Source organism: Hibiscus syriacus, unplaced genomic scaffold, assembly GCF_006381635.1.
Source record: "Hibiscus syriacus cultivar Baekdansim isolate YM2019G1 unplaced genomic scaffold, ASM638163v2 tig00112231_pilon, whole genome shotgun sequence".
Lineage (NCBI taxonomy): Eukaryota > Viridiplantae > Streptophyta > Magnoliopsida > Malvales > Malvaceae > Hibiscus > Hibiscus syriacus.
Window position 1 is genome coordinate 3,583,404 of NW_024063276.1, and position 21,988 is coordinate 3,605,391.

Sequence of the window (21,988 nt, forward strand, 5' to 3'; positions counted from 1 at the left end):
TAGGATTCAAACTCCTAAAAATAGGATAGAGTTCTACTATTATTTAAACTCCTAAAGATAGGATCCACAAGCATTATAAATAGTCATTGTAACTCACTATTGTAACTCACTATTGTAACACATTCGGAGGAGGATATACGAAATACCAAGCAAAAAATTACAAGCAACTCGTAGCCATTTTTCGAAGCATTTATATTTTGAAAGGTAAAGTTCATACCTTCGCATGTTATTTTTCCTTACCCTTGCTGTGTTTTGATTTCGAAAGAAAACTGAGAGAAGTGTTTTTGGCCGATGAACGGGGGCGTTTTCGAGATCTATTTTTGTAGATCTAGTCCCCGAGGCTTGTGTTTTTGAAAAACTATTCGGATTTTTATAAACGGGTCGTGTGGATCCGCATGTTTTGTCATTTTTTTCTTCGATTGGCTTTTAATTTTGACCCCTAATTCATTTTTTATTTTAATTTAACCCTTATTATTTATATGTATATATGTATATATTTAATTATATTTTATTTATTTATTTGTTATAATTTTTTTTCATTTTTCTTTGCGTTATATTATATTATTTTCCTATTATTATATATATATATATTTATTATTATTTTATCTATGTTTACTTATTTACTATGTTTTTTACTATATTTTCCTAACGTTATATATATATATTTACTTATTTATTTTATTTTATATGATTACTATTTTTTTAGTTAATATTATAAGTATATTTATTTTTCATTTATTTATTATTATTATTACTATTTAGTATTTTATTACTATACATACATTTTTATATTTTTATATATATATTTTATTATTTTATTTATACTATTTATTTATTTTCATTATATTTTTAGTTTCTTTTCTCTTATTATTATTTTTCTTTTTTTTTAAAAAACACTTTACCTTTTTTATTCCTTTTGTATATATATTTTATCTTCATTTATTTTATTTTATTCAATTTCATTTTTTTTTCATCCAATTATTTTATGTTTATTATTATTGGTTTCATTTATTTCCTTGGTTTACTCTTTAGTTTTGTTACTTTCTTTTATTATTATTATTTTGTTTTAAAATCTTATTTTTTAAGGGTATTTCCGTAAACTCATTAAGGGTAAGTAATTCGGATCAAATTTTACCTTTTAATTTAACTTGCAATTTTCTTAATCAAAGACAACTGAAAATTACGTAGTACCGAAAGGACGGTTCAAGGGTGCTAATCCTTCCTTGACCGTAACCGACTCCCGAACCAGACACATCTTTGGAAAGACGCAGATCATGTAAGAAATAGGGTATCCGATCAACCCATTTGTTTTAAATAAATGATCGGTGGCGACTCCAATCCACATTTTTCAAGTCGAAGCCCAATTCCTGGGCCCAACCGAAAGACAGTTGCGACAATTATGTTTTCACATATGGTGGTACCATAATTTCTTGGCATTAAATAAAACAAACAATTACTACCACTTCCTCTAACCATGCCGAGATTTTAGCTATCCATGAAACTAGTCATGAATGTGTGTGGCTAAACACTATAGTTCATCAAATTTGAAAATATTGTGATTTATTCTTAGAAAATGAAGCTTCGTCAATTTTATATGAAGATAATAAAACTTGCATCGCCCAACTTAAAGCGGGATACATGAAAGGTGATAGAATAAAGCATATCTCACCAAATATTTTCTTTACCCATGACGTGCAAAAGAGTGGAGACATTGATGTACATCAAATTCGATCAAGTGAAAATTTAGCATACTCATTTATTAAGGCACTTCCTACTACTACAATTGAGAGGTTAATTTTCAACATTGAATTATGCCATCTCAAAGATCTTAAGTGATGCATATATAAGGGGGAGTAAATATGCATTGTACTTTTTTCCGTTAATTAAGGCTTTTCTCACTGGGTTTTCATGATAAGATTTTTAAAGAGACAACATATTATGTGTATTAAAGATATGTGTATTCTTTCATTCATTAAGATTTTTTTCACAGGGTTTTATCTTAATAAGATTTTAATGAGACAAATCATCTTCATAGACATCCAAGGTAGAGTGTTATGAATATTTATTTATGTAGGTGTTTATATGTAACACTCTACTTCAGTTTGACCAGAAGATCCATGGATTACAATGTTACACGGGACTGCCGAAATAATAACTCAAAAATTTATTTAAAATTTGTTTACAATCACTGAAACAGATTCATCCATGGTAATAAAATAAACGTGATAATAATTTAAGTTTACAAAATGATAGGGAGCTCCCAAAATGTATAAAAAAATAAATACAATACCAAGTACAAATTAAAGCTACGACTGAATATACATAAGGGTCCATAAATAGTACATGCCCTCTAAAGATGACTTAAGACGTACTTTGATAGTCTCTGCTACTCTCTACTGCTACACTGGAATGTCTGGTGACGATAACTCCCAATGCTTTTCCCCTAAGAACATGTGCATGGAAACACATTTCGAACGATGAGCTTGCGAGCTGAGTGCCTCACTAATAATGGTACCATACTATATGCATTCATTTAATGAAAAGCTAGTGGCACAAGTCTGAACATGCAAAGCTATTGATTTTAACTAATGAGGAGGCATCATGGTGCGGCTGAGGGTTATGCATCTTAGATCTCACAGACCTCTCTAGCCTTTCTGAAATACCCTCGGGTATCTAGGGTGAGATACATAACTACATCGAAAAAATACACCCGCCAACTCATTACATCGAGTCTTGGAGCATCTGCACCCAGTCGGCTACTGAAGTGCCTTAGCACTAACTTGGATATCTACTAACTGTCGTAATCTTCTAATGAGGAACTCAAGTGTCCTGACTGTTTCCCGAGCATCAAACAATGTTAGTTTTATGAAAACCTAGATGTTTCTGTTTCTGCTATTTTGTTAACGATTGCTATTCTCATTTGAAGTATGATTTGTTGTTATTTAAGTGTATTTGAGGTACCTCAAGTATGATATAATATCCCTTGGTTTATTTTCTAAAATTATTCGTCAATACCGATATTGACTCCTTAGTATCGATATTGAACCATTGGTATCGATACTTACCTGTTGGTATCAATACCAGTTTGCCGACGTAGGATATTTGGGCAAGGTAATATCAATACTCCTGGATGAGTATCGATATTGGACTGAGTATGGATACCCTTTCTTCGGTATCTATACTCTATGTGAGTATTGGTACCAAAATTATAATATGGAATCTTAGTCTCGAGACCAACCTGATCAGTATCGAAATCGGGACCCTAGTATCAATATTCTATTAGTGAGTATCGATACTGCCCTTTGAAAGTTGCCCATTTCTATGCTTGGTTGATGAAAAGTATCGATACTGTTCTTACAAGATCAATACCCTTGCTACAAAAAGCCATGTATTGGCTCGAAAGATCCTACATTTGCACCCAAAAGCCCTAGTGATGTCCCCATATAAATGACCTACACATGGTATAGATGAGTTAGAAATGAGTTACCTAAGTGTCTAGGCTGTTGGAAAAGTCAATGGCTCAACCCAAAGTGAGTTTCTCCTTCCCCTAGCTTTGGAGCTCTCACTAACTTCTCTCTCTAACAAGAAGCAAATCAAGGGTTACTAACTAAATTTAGGGGTTAAGGAAGGTTTAAAAATACTTTTGAAGGTCTAAGTTCCCTGAAAATCAGATTAAAACTCAAAGGTTTCTTAAACCCTCCCAAAACTCACTTTCTAAAACCATGGTCAAACCTTGTGTTTAGGAGCTTAAAATGAAGCTAGAGGTGGAAGGGTTCTGATTTTTACCTTGTCCTTGAAACTCTTGAAAATCTATAAAGTTCCTAGCTTTTAACTTGGTTGAATGAAGAAGATGAAGAAGAGGAAGCCAGAGTTGGTAAGAAAAGAGGGATGATGGCTCAGACGTGATATTATCTAATTTTAATGGTTTTCAACTTTTACTTTGAACAATGGTAAAATTGCTTTCTTGGTCCCTGTAATTATGTTGCCAACTAAAAATACCCTTTTTATTACTTGTTAGGCTTAAACCAAGCCCAATTCCTCATATACTTGGGTCAAGGCTTCTTACAACCTGTAGAATTAATCCAAGGCCCATCTCGGGTTAGCCCAAACTCCTAACCCAGGATTCGATGCGTTACACAATCTGTATCTATAAGATAAGATTTTGATATACGTCATTATCAAATCTCTAATATCCATTAGTATCAGAGTTGTATTTTAGATCTACTACCTATGGCTATAAATATAGAGATTGATGATGCTCTCAACACACTTCACATGTCTCTTTTCATTGTACATCGTGTTCTTGTTCTCTTTTTATTTTATAAAAAAAATTAAGGTTTTACTAATGGTCTCAATTTAGCTTAATAGAATATGCTATAGATCAAGATTTTGTGTCTTTATTTTTTAAGGAATACTAATAATAAATTTATAATTATGGTTTAACATTAAAAGAAGTTGAATGTTTATAGGTTAATTTTGTTGAGTTGCTAATATTTTTCAGTAAAATGGACACTAGATTCTCATTCAAAATATCAAAAAGGAATGAACTGTAAACTTTGGGTTCTAATAGTCGATGACAATTATGGTCGATGCCGACTGGGGATGACTAACGATAATGATGGTCGATGCCAATTGAGGGCGACTAACGGCAGCGACATGAGACTTTGGTCGAATTTTGGGCTCAAATTGATATTTTATCTGAAGTTTAAGGTTAAAATGATACTTCAATTAAAGTTTATGATCAAATTAGTATTTTATCTAAAGTTCAGGTGCAAAATGAAAAACTAATCCATTTTAACCAACATGCCATGTCATCAAACTATAACAATTGATAATGTATGTGATCAAAATTTAATAAATCAATAGCGTAAATGACCAAAATATAGCTTTTTAAAAATTTGGTAAGAAAAAGTGCACAAATATGAAAGGAAAGCAACTAATCCAATAATTTACCCTTATTGTTTTGTTTGCCTTTTGCGTGGATTGGGATTGAGCTCGGTGGCTGGACTTTTGTCAGTGTGACTACCAGCTGCATAAGTTGAATTCTCCTTTTTTTTCCAATTTTCTTTCATCTTATTGTTCTTTCTTGTGACCAAGTTTCTTTTTACCACTTCATCACTTCAACATCTACATGACCCCTATACGAAAATTGTACAAAGAAGAAATCACATATGAACCAGTTCCATACAATTTCATTTTTCACGTATTTTTTTTGCTTTTAGAATATTAAATAAATTTGCCCACAAAATGAACTTTGATAAATCATTTGAAAAAAACTGAAAACCCAACTTTAAGTTTTTTTAAATTCTATTTCACAAACCAAAAAGTGCTATATAATGTTGAGGCGGAGGCCATCCACTATTGCCATTCAGCTTCTCTTTTAATGTATGTGTACACAATTGGACATTGCCAAAGCACTCAAAAACAAACCAATACATTTTTGGTTCTCATCATAACATAATCCTACTCGGCCGCTTTTATAATCCTTTGCTTGCTACTACTAACGCATAACCAAAAGGCAAAAACACCAAAAAAAATGTTAATATTTATGCTGCAGCCATGGTCGAGGTGACTCCCTAGACAACGGTCCTTGTGAAGCATTTAAAACCAAATCTCGGATATTTTGCTGTTGCTGCTGCTGCTGCTCCATTGCCATCTCTGAACGAGAACCGTAAATACCAGGGTATCCCAAAGCTCCATGAAGCTGTTGTGACTGTTGCTGACAATGTTGACACCCGGCAAGCAGGTGATTTTGCCGGTGTAAACTGTAATTAGCGTTATCTGGAATAGTTGATATGTTTTTTGAACCGTGTCCATAATCCCATGTAGCACTGCCGCCATCCTGGAAATACACAAATGATATAATAGAAAGAGAATGAAAAATGTCCGTTCTCTAAACAGTAGGGTACGCATCATATCATCAAAATATGCTTATAGTTATTACCTGTTGAGGTAGGTTGAAATTAGATCCACCATTGTGAACTGAGATCTTAAAAAGTTATCATAAGCGAGTCTGCTGCCTGTCGACCCAACCAATAGATTTTGAAGAGGACTTCCGGGAGAATTGGAAGGATTTTCTAAACTTCGATAACCAAATGCGTAAGAACTCGACCAAGGCAAGCTGCTGCTCATACTAGCACTTCCGTAGTGTTGGCGATCAAACTGCATATCTGTAACATTGCCACCATCTGGAAATGCTTGTCGCAAAGCAGATTGTGTATACATAGGGCCTCGAGGTGCTTCCGTGTAGCCATTTTGAGGATAATATCCATACAAATGCTCGAGTACAGGTCCAGTGGCAGGGTTGGCACCATGAAGGACCTGCGAGGAAGACTACAAAACAGAAAAGGCTCCAAAATTAAAAGCTGAATCATCAAACCAGTTTTAATAAACAAGTAATTTCTTATTTTCATTTAAGCAGGCACAGGACAAACAAATCCTCGTTTTATAATACAGGGCCAGATTCAGCATACATTTCACATCATGACATAATCTAATGATAAAATGTAGTTGCTAATTTATCCAAGACTCGACACCAGTTACATGAAAATACCCAGAAAATGGTGCAAAGGAATAATAGAGTTAATAAGTGGTCTAAAGATCTTTCATTTGTAAGGTTGAAGCGAATTCCTATCTCTACCACATTTCAGGAAATTAACCGGACCCAAGAGTGAAGTCTAGGGTGGGACTGGGAAATCCTTGTTTTATAGAAATACAGGGCAAGGTTCACCATACATTTCACATCATGCATGATATAATCTAAGGATAAAATGTAGTTGCTAATTTATACAAAACTGGGTACCAGTTACATGAAAATACCCAAAAAATTGTGCAAAGGAATAATAGAGTTAATAAGTGGTCTAAAGATCTTTCATTTGTAAGGTTGAAGTGAATTCCTATCCCTACCACAATTCAGGAAATTAACCCAAGAGAGAAGTCTAGGGTGGTACTGGGAACATTCCAAGAATGTATGGCCTACTGTATATGCATATAAAATAAGCTTATGATATATGATAAATAACAGGCTCTGAAGAGTGCTCTAATTCATCTACAAATCATGCAAATTTTTGTTGGCCGATATGCATAATTTCCTTTCAATCCCAATTCAATGTATGTATTTAAATATTCCAATATTACGGACTAGAGCATTTGATACCATCTCCTTTCTTACTAGTGAAGGAAATATAGAGAACTTCGACTAGGCTGGCTTTTCTTATTGTCGAGAATATCTAAATTAAATATTAGATAGGATCAGTTTTAATTAGATAGAATCAGTTTTTATTCTATTAGTTATTAGATAGGATCATTTTTAATTAGATAGAATCAGTTTTTTATTCTATTAGTTATTAGATAGGATCATTTTTAATTAGATAGAATCATTTTTATTCAGTTGCTAATTTTATGCATCATTTTGTGTCCTACTCTCACTAGCCGCCAATCTGGATTGGACTCTCATACAGTTTGATGTGAAGAATGCGTTCCTAAACGGTGAGCTAGAGGAAGAGGTGTTTATGGAAGTTCCTCCAGGCTTTGATGAATTGAAGAAGGATGGCAGGGTCTGCAACCTAAAGAAATCCATTTATAGATTGAAACAATCTCCGAGAGCCTGGTTCGAGAGATTCACGAGAGCTGTGAAACAACATGGTTACACTCAGGCCCAGTCTGATCATACTATGTTCTACAAACACAATAATGGTAAAATTGCTATTTTAATTGTGTATGTAGATGACATTATTATGACAGGAGATGACGCAGTAGAGTTGGAGTCGTTGAAGAACTTCTTATCCAACCAGTTTGAAGTCAAGGATCTAGGACAACTCAAATATTTCCTTGGAATGGAGGTGGCTAGATCCTCAAAAGGTATAATTATCTCGCAAAGGAAATATGTCCTCGATATCTTGAAAGAGACCGGATTACTAGGATGTAAACCAGTGGCGACTCCTATTGATCCGAATCAAAAACTAGAAAAAGAAGATGGTGCTGAACCTGTGGACAAGAATCGCTATCAGAAGCTGGTGGGGAAACTGATTTATTTGGCTCATACGAGACCAGATATTGCATTTTTTTTTTTGATAGGAATAGAAAGCCTCATTAAAAACCTCCCTCATAGTTGTCTCTTTAAAGGAGACAAGTAGCGGAAGGAGGAAAAGAGTGCCTTAGTAGATTAATAACCAACAATTACATAAGATACCCAAACATTACAAAAGATTGCCTAAACAAAGAAACATAACCAAAATAAAATGCCAAAAGCACAGCTCCTAAAAACAAACTCCACACTCACTAACCAATTCCTGACTTAGCTAGACCATCAGCTTCCTCATTAATACATCTGCTGATATGCCTAATAACAACATTATAAAGCCCAACTGACTTCTGAATTTCTGTAATAAAATCAACAAGGTGAACCGGGCAGAGATCCGGGCTGTTGATCCATTTCACTGCCAGAAACGAGTCACTTTCTAAAATCAGATTTCCTTTGTCCCTCCAAACTGAATCAAAAAACATATCTAACCCCACTTTGATCGCAAAAATCTCAGCTAGAATAGGAGAACAAGGTCCTAAAGCTGTAGAGAATGAAACCAGCTTGTTATTACCAGCATCTTTAAGAACTCTACCAATACCACTCCTTTCCAGTCAAAATTGACTGCCCCATCAACATTCATCTTAAAGTACCCGGAAGGAGGAGGGCACCATTTTAATCTAGACAGTCGAAAATTAGAGGGGAATTTATGCTTATCCGCCAAAGTAAGATCTCCCACAAGGCTGTCCAAATGAATAGACAAATCCTTATTTTTTGCTAAAAAACATGATGCCACCCTATACCTCACCAAAAAGAACAAATTATCTTTGTCCATCTTGCCATTCTCAAAAACAATCTGATTCCGGCACAGCCAAACAGACCACAAAACTGCTCCTGGAATAAATCTCCAAATATCCGAGTAGGGTCTAAGATGCAACCATGAAAGCAAAAAGCCTTTCGGATTATTAGGAAAGACTGAAATAACTTTCCACAAACGGAGTAGTTTTATCCAAATTTGCCAAACCTGGACACAGGAAAAGAATAAATGACTGACAGATTCTGGTTCCTGTCCAACCAGATATTGCATTTGCTGTGAGCTTGGTTAGCCAGTTTATGCATTGTCCCTCAGAAAAACACTCCAAGGCTGTTTACCGGATTCTTCATTACTTGAAAGGGAGTTCTGGTAAAGGAATCATGTTTTCGAAGAATGGAAGTCGAAGAGTGGAGATCTTCACTGATGCTGATTGGGGCGGAAGTTCTACAGACAGAAGATCTACTACCGGTTATTGCTCCTTTGTCTGGGGCAACTTAGTTACTTGGAGGAGCAAGAAGCAACCAGTTGTCTCTAGAAGCAGTGCAGAGGCCGAGTTCAGAGCCATGGCGCAAGGAGTATGTGAGTTGTTATGGCTTAGGAGGATCTTGGAGGAGCTGAAGGTTGAAGGAGATAAACCGATGAAGTTGTATTGCGACAACAAATCGGCAATCAGTATTGCTCAGAATCCTGTACAGCATGACAGGACCAAACATGTCGAAATAGATCGACATTTCATCAAGGAGAGGCTGGAAAATGGCAATATTTGCATACCGTTTGTTCCATCATCAGAGCAGCTCGCCGATGTTCTCACCAAGGGACTGTTTACTACGATGTTCGAAGGATTTCTGTCCAAGCTGGGAATGATCGATATCTATTCTCCAGCTTGAGGGGGGGTGTCGAGAATATCTAAATTAAATATTAGATAGGATCAGTTTTAATTAGATAGAATCAGTTTTTTATTCTATTAGTTATTAGATAGGATCATTTTTAATTAGATAGAATCATTTTTATTCTGTTGCTAATTTTATGCATCTTTTTATGTAAAGTTGTTACATTGTAAACTCTATTTAAGTCAGTCATATTCAGCAGAAATAAACACGATTTATTCGGAACAAGTTTTTCCGTCTTTATGGTGTCAGAGCCAAAATGGCCAAACCCTACGATGATACCTCTGGTATCGACTCTATGAGTTCTACTCGCTCACCTTCAATCACCCTAAACACTGAATCCTTCCAAAACATATCCATCACTTCTCACAAGTTGAATGGAAATAATTTCTTACAGTGGTCACAATCTGTGAAACTGTTTATTCGTAGCCGTGGAAAATTCGGCTATCTCTCAGGTACCACTACGAAACCTGCCGAAGAAGATTAAGAATCTGAAAGATGGGAGGCAGAAAACTCGATGATTATGTCTTGGCTCATAAATTCCATGGATCCGAGTGTAGGGAGAACTTATCTCTTCCTACCTACTGCTCATGACATTTGGAATGCTGTGAACGAGACCTATTCTGATCTCGGGAACGCAGGACAATGGTTTGAACTAAAAACTCGGTTACGGAGGCTAAAACAAGGAGAAAAAACTGTCACTCAATACTACACTGAACTCAAGACCTTGTGGCAAGAGATTGACATGTTCAGCGACTACGAATGGAGTTGTGCTAAGAACAGGTTTCTATTCCAGAAGATGGTGGAAAAAGAACGGGTCTTCGAATTCCTTGTCGGCCTTAACAAGGAATTGGATGAAGTCAGAGGGCGTATTCTTGGTCGTGAACCACTACCAAGCACAAGAGAAGTCTTCTCCGAAGTCAGACGAGAGGAGAGCCGGCGGACAGTCATGCTTGGAGGCCACTCACCAAATCCCACCGAGTCTTCTGCGTTGTTCTCGGGTCAGCCACCACGTCGCAACGATCGTCGGAACGACAGAGATCGGCCAATCTGCGAGTACTGCAACAAGTCGGGACACACTAAAGCGAAGTGTTGGAAGCTACACGGGAAGCCAGCCGAGAATTTTTCAGCCAATCGAAATTCTCGTAATGCAAAGGGATTCCATGCCTCATCTGAAGATGCTTCTGAAGAGCCGAAACCTGCCTCAGAACTGTCTGCCTTCAGCAAAGAACAGCTAGAGCAATTGTATCAACTAATGAGTTCTCATTCCATATCCAACACTCCTAACCCATCATCTTATATTGCCTCTTCATCATTAGCCCAGAAAGGTACATATCCTACAGCTTTCATAGCCGGTTCTAAATCAAACCCTTGGATCATAGATTCAGGGGCAACAGATCACATGACCGGTAATTTCTCCATATTCTCATCTTATTTTCCTTTATCTGGTAATCTGAAGGTAAAAATTGTTGATGGCTCCCTAACCTCTATAGCTGGAAAAGGCTCTATCATTATTTCTCCATCTCCCACATTACTAAATGTCCTACATGTCCCAAAGCTCTCTTGCAATCTCATCTCTGTTAATCGTATTATTCATGATTGCAAATGCATTGCTACAATAACATTTGCTGGATTTGAATTTCAGGACTCTTGTTCGGGGAAGATGATTGGCAATGCTAAGGAGGTTGATGGACTCTATCACTTGGTCACGGACAATCCTTCAGATAAACAAGTTTAGAAACCGAGATGCTTTACTACCTTGTCTTGTGAGAATGAAATAATGTTGTGGCATTATAGGTTAGGCCATCCTAGTTTTAATTACTTGAAATATTTGTTTCCAAATCTTTTCAAAAAAAATGACGGTTTTTCTTTTCAGTGTGAAGCTTGTGAATTGGCAAAACATCATAGATCTGTTTATCCATCTTTAAAGTATATGCCATCAAAACATTTTTCTCTTGTGCATAGTGATATTTGGGGCCCTTCACGAGTAAAAACAGCCTCAGGATCTAGATGGTTCATCACATTCATTGATGATCACACTAGAGTCACGTGGATTTATTTACTAAAAGAAAAATCCGAGGCAGCAAGTGTTTTCAAAAATTTTCACTCACTGATCAATACTCAGTTTCAAGCAAATATTCAAGTTCTTAGAACCGATAATGGTCGAGAATATTTTAATGCAATCTTAGGTGATTTTTTGAAACAAAAAGGAATTATTCATCACAGTTCTTGCGTTGATACTCCCCAACAAAATGGAGTTGATGAAAGAAAAAATAGGCATTTATTAGAGGTGACTAGGGCTTTACTGTTTGCTATGAATGTTCCTAATCGTTTTTGGAATGAAGCACTCTTAACAGCGTCTTATTTGATAAATCGAATGCCTACAAGAGTTCTTAATTATATTACTCCTTTGCAAGCTCTAAAGAATATGTTTCCTGAAAATAGATCTTTCACTGATTTAACACCTAAAATTTTTGGCTGCATTGTTTTTGTTCATATACACGGCCAAAATAGAGGAAAACTCGATCCCCGAGCACATAAATGCATATTTCTAGGTTTTTCACCAACACAAAAAGGATATAAATGCTTTGATCCTAAATCTGGGAAGTATTATGTGAGTATGGATGTCACGTTTTTTGAAAAACCACATTTTTTGACAAAAACTCTCTTCCGGGGGAGAATGACTCTGAAATGAGTTTTTGGGAACAAACATCCTTGCCAAAATCGATTGTAAATAGCTCAGTGGAACCAATTCATATTTCTGTAACTAATCCTAGGATTTCACAACCTATAAATTCACAACCTCGTGAGACTCAGGTAGAAACCAACTTGGAACCACCTACTGAACTTCGTGTTTATTCTAGACGGATGACTCGAACAAGTAATGTTCCACCGGACCCCAAGGTATGCCAACCATCGGACTCGACTATGGTCCAAGGTACAACTTCTCTTTCTCCTATTTCTTCTCCAAATTTAGAGCCTTCTACAGAATTCTTTGAACCCATAGCCTTGCGCAAAGGTGTTAGATCATGTACCACAAAACATCCAATATCCAATTTCTTATCTTATAATAAACTCTCTCCAGATTTCAAAGCTTTTTCCACCAGGATTATGGATGATGCACTACCTAAGTCGATACATGAAGCTCTAGAAGTTCCGAGATGGAAAGAGGCAGTTTTTGAGAAGTTAAAGGCCCTGAAGAAGAATGACACGTGGGATCTAACTCCTTTACCTGAGGGGAAACGATCTGTAGGCAGCAAGTGGGTGTTCACCATCAAATACCATGCAGATGGCTCGGTCGAGAGATACAAGGCAAGACTCGTAGCACAAGGCTTCACTCAGACATACGGCCTTGACTACGAGTAGACCTTCGCACCTGTGGCCAAACTAAACACCGTACGTGTCCTACTCTCACTAGCCGCCAATCTGGATTGGACTCTCAGACAGTTTGATGTGAAGAATGCGTTCCTAAACGGTGAGCTAGAGGAAGAGGTGTTTATGGAAGTTCCTCCAGGCTTTGATGAACTGAAGAAGGATGGCAGGGTCTGCAAGCTAAAGAAATCCATTTATGGATTGAAACAATCTCCGAGAGCCTGGTTCGAGAGATTCACGAGAGCTGTGAAACAACATGGTTACACTCAGGCCCAGTCTGATCATACTATGTTCTACAAACACAATAATGGTAAAATTGCTATTTTAATTGTGTATGTAGATGGCATTGTTATGACAGGAGATGACACAGTAGAGTTGGAGTCGTTGAAGAACTTATCCAACCAGTTTGAAGTCAAGGATCTAGGACAACTCAAATATTTCCTTGGAATGGAGGTGGCTAGATACTCAAAAGGTATAATTATCTCGCAAAGGAAATATGTCATCGATATCTTGAAAGAGACCGGATTACTCGGATGTAAACCAGTGGCGACTCCTATTGATCCGAATCAAAAACTCGAAAAAGAAGATGGTGTTGAGCCTGTGGACAAGAATCAGTATCAGAAGCTGGTAGGGAAAATGATTTATTTGGCTCATACGAGACCAGATATTTCATTTGCTGTGAGTTTGGCTAGTCAGTTTATGCATTGTCCCTCAGAAAAACACTCCAAGGCTGTTTACCGGATTCTTCATTACTTGAAAGGGAGTCCTGGTAAAGGAATCATGTTTTCGAAGAATGGAAGTCGAAGAGTGGAGATCTTCACTATGCTGATTGGGGCGGAAGTTCTACAGAAAGAAGATCTACTACCGGTTATTGCTCCTTTGTCTGGGACAACTTAGTTACTTGGAGGAGCAAGAAGCAACCAGTTGTCTCTAGAAGCAGTGCGGAGGCCGAGTTCAGAGCCATGGTGCAAGGAGTATGTGAGTTGTTATGGCTTAGGAGGATCTTGGAGGAGCTGAAGGTTGAAGGAGATAAACCGATGAAGTTGTATTGCGACAACAAATCGGCAATCAGTATTGCTCAGAATCCTGTACAGCATGACAGGACCAAACATGTCGAAATAGATCGACATTTCATCAAGGAGAGGCTGGAAAATGGCGATATCTGCATACCGTTTGTTCCATCATCAGAGCAGCTCGCCGATGTTCTCACCAAGGGACTGTTTACTACGATGTTCGAAGGATTTCTGTCCAAGCTGGGAATGATCGATATCTATTCTCCATCTTGAGGGGGGGTGTCGAGAATATCTAAATTAAATATTAGATAGGATCAGTTTTAATTAGTTAGAATCAGTTTTTATTCTATTAGTTATTAGATAGGATCATTTTTAATTAGATAGAATCAGTTTTTTATTCTATTAGTTATTAGATATGATCATTTTTAATTAGATAGAATCATTTTTATTCTGTTGCTAATTTTATGCATCTTTTTATGTAAAGTTGTTACATTGTAAACTCTATTTAAGTCAGCCATATTCAGCAGAAAAAAAACACGATTTATTCGGAACAAGTTTTTTCCGTCTTTACTTATGCCTATTGCCTCACAAAAAAACACATCTAGATGAAATTCTGAGCCACATGGGAGAAAGATTCTTGATTTCATACCTGAGATTCAATTGGACTCTTAATTGATGATGCAGAACTGATGTTTCTAGATGAATTTGACGGTGATTTAGAAATGCAGCAGAGTCTCTTGCTTTTATAGACTGAATGGCAGCTGCCAATATATCACTTGGCATAGAGTTGGGGTGTGACTGCTGGCACCCAAAGGTAACAAGATCAGTGCAAATCTCCAAAAAATAATAATAATAATTAAAAAAATAAATTGTACAAGCAAGTATAAACCATATTTTCATAAATGAATACCAAGGAGAAAAGGCTATTGTAAGAATGTAGTAGGCGTTAAAGAGAATATACAGCATGCTGAACATTGCCAGGTAACTAACATTAATTAAGCAAGGTAATTGAGGAAAAATAATTACTAGGATTTCATAAACGTATAAATGTCTATAAATATTTTAATTAAAGAGAGAATAGCTCTCAAGCTTTGCATCTTCATAAAATGTCAGTAATGCTGTTCTCTGTGACAGCATGCCCCGGAAATCAATTCTGTGTTCTCTTGTTTCATAAAAGTCCACCATTACTATGGCAGAAAATGAGACAGTTCTGTCAGGGTATCATAAGAGCAAAGAGAAGTATTTACCAGTTCATTTGGCAAAATAGGAAGATTCAGTGCATTTGGATCAATCACAGAAGACAAGAGGAAGACTGTTCCATGTTCTTGAAACTTGAATTAGGTATAGACGCACAGGAGACATAATCATTTGCTGCATCAGGAATATCTAGTTTCCTAAGCTCTGACTGCGAAAATTTAGCTGAATTATAGTTCCTAACATCTACATTTGCTCTATGAATATCAAAATCAAAGTCAAGGTGCTCTTTATCATGATATACCAGGTTCCTGCAAAGAAAGGCATTTAAATATCATCTACTACAATGAAGAGAAGCCAAAACTGGAACCTCATTAAGGAATAAGGATATACATACCTAGAGTCCAAATGCATAGAAGCTGAACAACCATTTGAAGTCATCAAGGTCTCTGCCAAGTTATTTGTCAAGGAACTAGATGTTTGTGGCCAGGGCAATGCTGTACATTTGCCAGATTTGTAGGTACCAAAGCTCAAATGTGTGCAATCAGCAGAAAGGGCTTGCAAATAATCTGGAAGAACCACACCACATTTATTCTCTTTCAAAGTCACAGCCTCCTCTTCCTTCCCAAACCTTAGTTGTTGTAAGTTCACAGCAACTGATGATGCAGCTTTGATGGCATCATCAGATAAAGGTGCAAAAGGATTTGGGACAGATGCATTAGAACTTCTACCTGCTAATAAGGTTAGATACCATGGTGTCGAACGCAAATACACATCCAACAATAGCCTTTTGCTTCATTACAAGCATAAAATAAACACTATAACCAAATGTTCAAAAAGGTATTTCTCATTCAACCATTCAAATAAAACACAATAAACACATTAGGAGCTTTTTTCCCTTCTCCTCCCAACCCATTTCTGTACGCTAAAAAATCAAGGAGTTGACGGAAACAAAACTGCACCATGTTTCATGTTTTCTTCTACAAAGGACCAAACAAGACTGTAAATTAACAACCTACGACTTCCCTTTTTCTGTATCTATCACAAGCTCATACATTCTACATATGGTTTTACAAGCTAAGGTTTAGGGGAGGGAGCATATATCTAAATCATTTTCCTATCCGTACTAAAAAGGTTCTACTAAGCAGTGAAAGTTTTAAAATGTTCTAAAATGGCAAACAACATGATAGCAAGCATAAAAAATATTGCAATACTGAGCAAAAGAAAATCTTGGATAAATTTTGTTAAGGATATCTTCGTTCTTCACTCAAATATGAAGATATATACACATTACAGTTAGCTATAACAATCAGAGTACAAACACTGGATCAGATGAATCCAAGATTATTATATTGCATCTCATGCACTTATGCTACAAAAATATTCCATAGTTTAATTAAAAGAACAAATAAAGAGAATCAAACTCAGAACTTAAAAATTTAGATTCCAGGCGTTCATAAATTAGCCGATAAGAATCAGGTAAACTTGTATCCTTATGCAGGTCATCATCAAATTCAGATGGTCCTCCAGAATCACTTGTAAATATTTGTTTGTTAGATGCTAGAGCTGAGCTGACATGATTAGGACTAAGATTCTTCCAGCCAACATTGCTCTCTGATACTAGAATATTATCTGACCAGCAGCTGCTTGACAAGTTAGTTTTGTTACTATGCAAGTTGGATTGATTTGAATACGTCGTACCACCAATATCATCAGAAACTGTAATGGTCTCATTAATAGCCCATTCATTGTCAAAACCATTCTGACTGGATTTCTTTCCAGATTCAAAAGTCATGTTCAAATCCGAAAAATCCAACTCTTGGACTGTTCCTAATTTTGAATCTGAAGTAGCTAGGGATGGTTTCATTTGGTAGATGGTTGAGTTTGGTGGAACAGCATCTTCAGGGGAATAAGGGGTCTCACATCACATTTGTGAGCCTTTACTTTTTGGTCTACCCATTTTTACAATATCATGTTCTACGGTGCTCCCCACCCAAGAAGATTGTAATCGATGAGATGGTGGCATAGATGAATCAATCACATCACCTGGTCCTATTGATTGTCTTCTATAATCAGCATCAAAAAAATTGCTGCAGAAGAATATTATAAGCTCAAAATGAAGAGTAATCATTTCATCAGGTACTAAAGAAAGTTACACAAATATATAACTAAATCCATGCATCAAATGAGGAAAGTATATAAAAGAAAAATAAAAAAATAACCAATAGGTATCATGAGTCATTCAGATGGATACCAAGAATGCATTAACATTACATATGATGAGTAGTAATAGAAAATGTTGTGCGAATAAAACTATTGATAAGCCCGAGTAATTTATCTTCGTTTAAGACTTAAGACACAGACAAGGGCATGTGATAAGCAACAATTTTGCATCATTATAGAACCAACCTTGGCGGGAAAAGCTGCTCATTCAAAGTTTGTCCTGTTGAATGTAATTTTGAAGAAGCAGAATGCAGCATATAAGCAACCGAGTCATTTTCTTTCTTGTATGCAGCTTTACCAAGCTCTGCCACAAGGAACAAAATGAGATATTAAGAACAAAGTTTGACGCTAGTGTCACCAATGCATACATTCTCCAGGGACCGTACCATTGCAACTGTTTAATATTGATCCACTACGCCCGTAAGAATGTTCACTACTGTCTCTCACACCACGATTAGATGGACAACCATCAACTCGGGTGTTTGGTCCTTGTGTTTCTCTCATCTGATAACATATCAAGGGATAAAAATCATATTTCGAAGCAAGAAAGAGAAAAGAATAAAACCTGAAATTACACATGAACTTTGGATCAAACAAGAAAATTGATACATAAACATTGATCTGGTGAAACTGAATAAATGTAATAAAAATATAATTTTAATTCAATTTTCAGAAGCTAATAACACCATTATTGAGCGGACACCGTCTTACTTATTGCATACACAAACGATTATACTTATTCAACATGAAAATAACTGGATTTATTTGTTTTTTGAAGTGCAAATAATTGAGTCAAAACCAAAGCTTCGTATATCTAATTGCACCAAACCAAAGATAACCTATCACAATCCTAGTCGAATCAAAGATCATGCATAATTTTGAGATATTTAACAAAAGGATAACAAGGGGAAAAAAGGTAATTCAATAAAGGAGAAAGTGACTAAGCACATTTTAAAAAGAATAATACCTCTTTTCTTCTTTCCCGTTTGCTTTTTACCTCATGAAAAGTATCTACAAAATTGAAAACAATTAATTTACTAAATATCTCTTAAATTTTGAAAACAGCACCAAAAATTGTCAAAACCTTGTTTGACATTGTTCTTCCACAAAGCACATAATTAAAGGATTCCAATGATACCGCTAAACCTCAGCAAGAAAATAGCTAAACCTATAGCCGTTAAAGAGCAACCTTTGGAATGATACAGCTAGCTTTTTTCTAAGCAGATTTGACGCTTTTTAAGTAGAACTCGAACAGCAAGAAAATATTAATTTTTAAGTTATCAACTATTATATGGAGCAGAAATAAAGAAATAAAAATAAAAGACATTTTGGGAGACATGGTTAAAAGAATTAAAAATATTTTCCCCATAAAATATTACAAGAAACACATTGGTGGGGGGGGGGGAGCTTTTGCATTACATTTTCTTTCGGATTTCTGGGCAAACAAACAAAGTGGCGTAAAAGAAGTAAAAGCACATAAAATTTTTAGCTTCATTAAGAAAGAAGAAAAAGAATGGGGGAAAACCTTGAGAGAGGAGATGTTGAACGGCGTCTCTAGGGTCCATATTACAGTCTCTAAGGACCGCGTAGATCTCCGAGTCCGTGCAGCTATAATTAACAATCTCTTTAAGATTTTGCACTACTTTCTACACCGATGCTGGTTACTCCGACACTTCCGCCGCAGTCGGATGTGGCGACACTTCCATTGGTCGTACCATAACGGGCCGGTCCTGACTATTTTTTTTGCCCGGGACGAAACAAAATAAATGACCCCTAATTTAAAAAAAATATAAAGAATATATTAATATAAAATTGATATTAATTTTTTTATTAAAACAAACAAATAATAATTAATTATCATCTTAAAAAAATTTTAAAAAAATATTTAAGCACAAAACTTTATAGAAAATATTGTCTTCAAGCATTTTTTAAATACAAAATCATTGATGATAGTGTCAATATCAATATTTTTCAACATATTTTTTCAATACATAACATAACTAGTTCATTTAATCTTTCTTGTGACATTGTTGACCTCAAGTAATTTTTTAATAATTTTAGCACATAAAAACTTCTTTCTACGGATGCTACCATCGTCGACATTGTTAATATGATTCGATAAGCAATTGAAACATTAGGATAACAATCTGCAGATTTAACAAACTCAAGAATTTCAACCGCTGACATGAACACATTTGGCAAAGTCAATTGCAACACTTTCATTCCAGAAAAGAAAAATCAACTACATCAACATCCGAAAAATTATTATGAGAAAAAATAATCTTAAAATTATTATAACATTATCTTAATTTATTATCATCAATGACTTCAATCTTATAGAATCAATTAAAAATCCAAAACAATTTTCAAAAATCTTTAACTAACATTTTTGTTTTAAAATTTAAAAATGATTAATAAAATTTGAAAAAAATAACAGTTATAATAAATTTCTAAAAAATTTATAATCAAATCAAATTCTGTAAAGGAATGAACATTTATAATAAATTTCCAAAAAAGGAAAGAACCGTTGTTCTTACAATAACTAAAGTTTTTGCTTTTAAATTGAAAAAGGTAAAATTTAAAAATGGTTAATAAAAATTGGAAAAAAATGAACAGTTATAATAAATTCTAAACAGATATAGAAATTAAAAAATAATTAACGTCTATTGGATTTCCCAAAAAAAATTAGCGTTTATTGCATTTAATTAAAGAAAAAAAATTTAATAAATTTGTGGCCCATGCCTAACCAGTGAAACCATTCTCTATTCATTGAAAAATAAAACTTTTATGGGCCTTGAGCGGGCACCCCTTCTGCCCCAACCCTGCATCACTCCCCATCGCTCTCTCACTCTTCAACGGCTTATCAGATTAATCAAATATACAAGCAAGCAAACAACTTTTCTCTTTTTTCTTTTTATTTATTTATTTTTTTTTCGAGAGTCTATGGTTATGTTTATATATATAGCACACAAAGTTTCAGTTTCTTTTTTTTAAAAAATAAATAAATAAACAAATAAAATTGTGGACTGGTTTTGTGTGCTGAAGTAATAACTTACAGGAAAACGAAACCCTTCCATTTATATAATCATTATATTTAGGGGAAAACTATAATTTATTTTATTCTAAAAGAATTACATTTAAATTAAAATAAAATTTAAGATAATTTATTTCGATATAAAAGAATGAATCTCGATTTGGGGGGGGGATGTTATGAAATCAATGAACGAATCATAAACGAGAAAATAATAACAAATGTCTCGTTAAAAATTCATCTAATCCTAGTAAGAGTAAAAGACAACGAGTGATAATATTACACAAGAAACAACAAGAAACAAACATAATAACAGTCAAAACCAACACCCAAGGCAAGGCAACTACCGAGACCTTAAACGCGAGCAAGATTTGCACTCAGTGTAACCCCTTCAGACCGATACGGGTAACCCGATTTGATTTGGGGTGTCACATTAGGGCCACCATAGCGACCCACCGTAAAAATAACGGAAAATTTAAAACTTTATAAGAAAAATGTAAACTCATAAAATCATTTATAAATACAAAAGTAAACTTTACGAATATTCAGAAATAAAAACATATTTTCAGACTCATATATAAAACAAAATACAACATATATGCCCCCTAATCACATGTACCATAGTTTGTCGGGTAACGCTGGAAGAACTTGCTTAATGATGTTGATAGATGCACTAATACGATTCTTTTAACCTGAAAATGTGAGTAACAAAGTGAGCTTTGGGAAGCTCAGTAATACAATACTACCAGTTGTTGCTACATGACATGCAGATAAATGGAAAGCCATATAATTTCCTTATTAAATCAGATGTATACTGGTTTTCGGAATAATCTGGGGTTTCAATGGTAGTTCATCGAGTAGAAGCCATGAAGATCTCAGTTCATAGGAAGCATTCATAGTATCACATTTTCAGGAGGTCGAATAGGATGTCTAGTGTGTTCCAATTAAAACTAGTGAAAAGATATAAATCTTTTAAAATCATAACGGGGCCCTTCAACCAAACTCCATTATGTAGTTTCCCAAAACTGCATCCATAAGGCTTACCCTAAGAACACAACAAAGGGATCCAATTTAAAGGAGTATTTTAGGGTCTATAGGCCTACCCAAGAAAGTTCTCAGGGCCACGGGGCCTACGCAAGAAAGATATCAGGGCCGTAGGGCCTACCCAAGAATGATCTCAGGGCTACGGGGCCTACCCAAGAAAAATCTCAGGGCCGCAGAATCTACCCAATAATGATCTCAGCCTGCTGAGCCTACCCAAGAGTCACATTAGGTCCGTAAAGATTTACCAGCTTGATCAGGTTGTACCTCCATGTTCTAATCATGCCCAAAATCGGTATCTCAAGATACAATTTGTACATTAAGGAGAATTTCCATAAATCTGTAATCATCGTGATCATATACTAGTGAAAACTGATAATTAGATAACAGTTG

The 21,988-nt window shown here is 35.4% G+C and overlaps 2 protein-coding genes across 2 annotated transcripts; both read right to left on the reverse strand.

Moving 5' to 3' along the window:
* Positions 1-5,412: 5,412 nt before the first annotated feature.
* Positions 5,413-6,169, reverse strand: LOC120176249. Its single transcript, XM_039182702.1, has 2 exons — positions 5,945-6,169; positions 5,413-5,842 (listed from the first exon to the last, which is right to left on the reverse strand). Exons 1-2 carry the CDS (start codon positions 6,166-6,168, stop codon positions 5,602-5,604), a joined length of 465 nt encoding a protein of 154 aa, XP_039038633.1. The 5' UTR covers position 6,169; the 3' UTR covers positions 5,413-5,601.
* A 10,868-nt stretch (positions 6,170-17,037) lies between these two features.
* LOC120176247 (GBF-interacting protein 1-like) lies at positions 17,038-19,171 on the reverse strand. The gene is made up of 5 exons (XM_039182699.1): positions 19,049-19,171; positions 18,491-18,534; positions 17,910-18,027; positions 17,710-17,827; positions 17,038-17,390 (listed from the first exon to the last, which is right to left on the reverse strand). The coding sequence occupies exons 1-5, from the start codon at positions 19,086-19,088 to the stop codon at positions 17,225-17,227; spliced, it is 486 nt and encodes a 161-aa protein (XP_039038630.1). The 5' UTR covers positions 19,089-19,171; the 3' UTR covers positions 17,038-17,224.
* Between the last annotated feature and the right edge of the window lie 2,817 nt (positions 19,172-21,988).